This window comes from Guillardia theta (assembly GCF_000315625.1).
Source record: "Guillardia theta CCMP2712 unplaced genomic scaffold GUITHscaffold_15, whole genome shotgun sequence".
In the NCBI taxonomy this organism is placed as follows: domain Eukaryota; class Cryptophyceae; order Pyrenomonadales; family Geminigeraceae; genus Guillardia; species Guillardia theta.
In genome coordinates this window covers 766,759-770,150 of record NW_005434659.1, presented here as the reverse complement: position 1 = coordinate 770,150, position 3,392 = coordinate 766,759, and the positions used below count along the sequence as shown (strand labels likewise).

The window sequence follows — 3,392 nt, the reverse complement described above, 5'->3', positions numbered from 1 at the left end:
TGGTGGTGGTGGTGGAGGAGGAGGAGAATACCTTCCAGCCGCCAACCCGGTAGTGGGAACAAGGCGAAGGCAGGGGAGACATCAATCTTATCTTGGACACCCTACAAGACAACAAGAACATAGTGAGAGAGAAAGAGACATAGGAAGCAGAGAAGGGGAGGAGAGAGGGGGAAGGGAGAGGAGCAATGGGAGGAAGAGGAGGAGGAGGAGGAGGAGGAGGAGGACGAAAGATCGCAACTGGTGCTTTGCTCACCTCTTGCATCCTTCCACTGAGCAGCGCGACCTCTAGGCCCCTCGGAAGATCTCCGTCTCCAATCACTGCAGTGACGTCCTGTACTGCACTCAACTCGTCTCCTCCCGCTCCTCCTCGCCCCAGCTGCTTGACATTCGTCTTTCTCACCTCTGCCTTGTGAAAGATCCCCATCCCTTCCCCTAGCTGCTCGTGAAGAGCCGCAACGTCCTGTCGGGTGTTCAACTTTCCTCCTCCATATCTCCTCCTCCTCCTGCCCTCCCCATCTGCTTGCTTTCCTCACAACGATCCCCAGCTCTCCCGCATGTCAGCACCTTTGCGAGCTTCACAGCCTCGCAGTGCTGGTACTGAGGGAGTGACTGATAGTCGAGCAATTCCTGTTTCAAATCAAACCATACAGAAATAGGGACGCAGGAAGAGACTGGAGCGGAATATGTGGGAGAAGGAAATGAGGGAGGAGGGAGGGGGAGGAGAGACAGAAAGAGCAGGAGAAAGGAGAGGAAGGCAAGGACGAAGGAAGTTGAGGAGGAAGGGATACGGGGAGGATGAGCATCATGAAACAACTCAGGACCTTAGGAATTTTTTCCGCGGGAGCATAAGGGTTTCCAAAAACACCCTGGGGGGAGAATCAAGGGGAGGAAGGTGAAGATAAACGAGTACAATGTTGTGACAGTAGGCAAACAATCTGAGATGTACAAGTGAACCATCTGTACAGACAGCTCGATTTGGGTGTCTAGCTACCTGCACAAAACCATCAAGACTTCCAAAAGCTTTGACCACCTTCTGTCCCATCATGGAAAAGTGCATGATAAGAACCAAATCCACTGCTTCCTCATAGTAGTTATCATCGTCGTCGTCGTCATCATCATCATTATCATCATCTTCATCGTCATCGTCGTCGTCATCGTCATCATCATTATCATCATCGTCATCGTCATCGTCATCATCAACAATCAATCATCTTTGGCGTCAATATAACATGTAAGCTTGAACCCACATGTCCTTTTTCCGTGACGTTGACCTTGCCGTCTTCAAAACTCGACCTCTGCAGCGCTTGAGATGCCAGTGAGATCAGAAGCACTTAACGTCACCCTGTGCCAGTAGAGCAACACCAGATCGACATCAACGAATTCATCAGGAGGAACACATCCTGCATCCTTGTGAGTACAAGCTTTCCCTGCTCCTGCTCCTGCTCCTGCTCCTGCTCCTGCTCCTGCTCCTGCTCCTGCTCCTGCTCCTCCTGCTTCTTGCTTCCACAAACAATGCTAATTCCACCACACTTCTTTCTACCCCTCCGCTTCCTCAGACCTGTCACTCCTTCCTCGCCAAAAGCAAACGACGAATGCTGTAGAACCAAACATTTGTCAGTTTGTGAACGACATTTAGAAACCAGCCTTGTGACTGTACAGCCCCTTCGCTTTATCTCCCAGCCCCTGTTTACCCCTTCCTCCAATGTTCTCCCCCCATCTCACCAGCGTCATCTTGACACGAGATCCTTGCAGCATGTTGGACGACAGAGCGATTCTGATCCCCTCAATCTGAAGTTGCCTTCAGTGCCCAACCCCTTCACTGTGTATCTCGACCAGATCATCTTCCGCCCCCAGGTCTCTTTCAGTCAATTTGTCGGATTGTATCACAACCTGTGTGTTTTCAGATGAAGGGCGAGGGGTAAGAGAAGCGGAAGAGAAGGTATCGGAGAAGAAATCAACAGATTGAGAACAGGACAGGAAGAAAAGGAAAATTAGGTCGAGGAAAGGGGAGAGTGAAAACGATATGTCGAATTCACCTGTCCACGGAAAGAAATGTTGTATTCAAAGACAACTGCATAAAATCAACTCATCAGAACAACCGAGCTCCCTACAATTAGGTCAACATCATATACATCCCTCTGTAATTACTATCATCATCATCATCATCATCATCATCATCATCATCATCATCATCATCATCATCATCATCCCCTGGACCACCTCGACCACCATATTCATCCCGTCATTCCTGACATTACCAATGTCTCCTAAGTTGGGACTCTCTTGATTTGATATGTCGTAAGGATGATCAAATTTGGCCCAAATCCCCTCGAGATTGTTCAGGGGTTGCAAATTCTTAGCCACAACTCTGATTTGTACGAACAGAATTTTGTACGATCCTGTGTAATTCTCAACGAGTTCGAAATCATTCTGCTCCACGATCATGAAGAATGCGCTGCATTCCCCAACAATCATGGTCTTCAAACCAGCCTGTAGAGCTGATTACAAATTGAAGGGAGCAGGAGGTGAAAAGGGGGAGGTGGAAACAAAAACAAAAGCAAACAAAATCTTTGCTGATTACCCGAGAAAAGTAAGAGGAGCAAGACAGGCAGGAGAAAGGCAAGAAGAGACGGTAGGAGATAACATGAGACCTGTATCGTCGTGCAAGTCTCTGTTCTGATCCCATCAATCTCCACTTCTTCCCTCTCCTGAAGCAGCAAACATCATCGCGGCTCGACGTCCTGTGTCATCATACCAACACCGTTGAAATGTCTTCTCCCATGGTCAAAGACACAAATGCTGCACGATCCACAATCAGCACGAGTATCAGATCAAGATGCAAGTTGCATCGTACATGGCTCCCTTGGAGCACTGTTCTCCTCCACCTCGAGCTCATCCTGCTGAAGCTCGCGGGTGTTTCCATCGCTCATCTCATCATCATCTCTTTCCTTCTCTTCCCGGGCCCTCAACGTCTCTACTGAGAGGAGGATAGTGACTTCGTCTCCGGGGAACAACCCCGGCCCATAGCCTTCCTCCACCACGTTCTGATGTATTTTCAGCACCCTCCGATGAGTAAGGAGCTTCTTTTACCTTCGATATCCTCTTGTCCTCCTCTAACGTTTTGGTTGCTATCTCAGGCTCCTCCTCCTCCTCCTCCTCCTCCTCCTTTCCGAACCTCTCCTGACAGCTCTTGTATACTTCAGGGGAGTCGCGGATAGAACCATCCTGCTGTCACGTCAGTCTGGCTTAAAATGTTGAAATCTGCCGTCATCTCATCGAGGACCCCTTCTCCTCCTTTCCTTTCCTCCTCTGACCCTTCCTCCTCCTCCTCCTCCTCCTCCTCCTCCTCCTCCTCCTCTTAAAGGGTACAAACAACTGCGACGACTGACTGC

General features: G+C 49.5%; 1 protein-coding gene across 1 annotated transcript in view; it reads right to left on the bottom strand.

Moving 5' to 3' along the window:
* Window positions 1–3,392, bottom strand: part of GUITHDRAFT_104118 (hypothetical protein) — a gene marked incomplete at both ends in the record, with an annotated part of 5,699 nt that overhangs the window by 1,134 nt on the left and 1,173 nt on the right. The window contains 17 exons of the mRNA XM_005837231.1: window positions 254–331; window positions 401–460; window positions 565–627; window positions 822–866; window positions 911–991; window positions 1,031–1,131; window positions 1,244–1,295; window positions 1,342–1,400; window positions 1,559–1,595; window positions 1,723–1,788; window positions 1,834–1,890; window positions 2,037–2,071; window positions 2,259–2,490; window positions 2,652–2,708; window positions 2,762–2,799; window positions 2,855–3,044; window positions 3,091–3,225. Of these exons, the coding sequence (XP_005837288.1) occupies window positions 254–331; window positions 401–460; window positions 565–627; window positions 822–866; window positions 911–991; window positions 1,031–1,131; window positions 1,244–1,295; window positions 1,342–1,400; window positions 1,559–1,595; window positions 1,723–1,788; window positions 1,834–1,890; window positions 2,037–2,071; window positions 2,259–2,490; window positions 2,652–2,708; window positions 2,762–2,799; window positions 2,855–3,044; window positions 3,091–3,225 (1,386 nt within the window). The remainder of the gene's footprint in view (window positions 1–253; window positions 332–400; window positions 461–564; window positions 628–821; window positions 867–910; window positions 992–1,030; window positions 1,132–1,243; window positions 1,296–1,341; window positions 1,401–1,558; window positions 1,596–1,722; window positions 1,789–1,833; window positions 1,891–2,036; window positions 2,072–2,258; window positions 2,491–2,651; window positions 2,709–2,761; window positions 2,800–2,854; window positions 3,045–3,090; window positions 3,226–3,392) is intronic.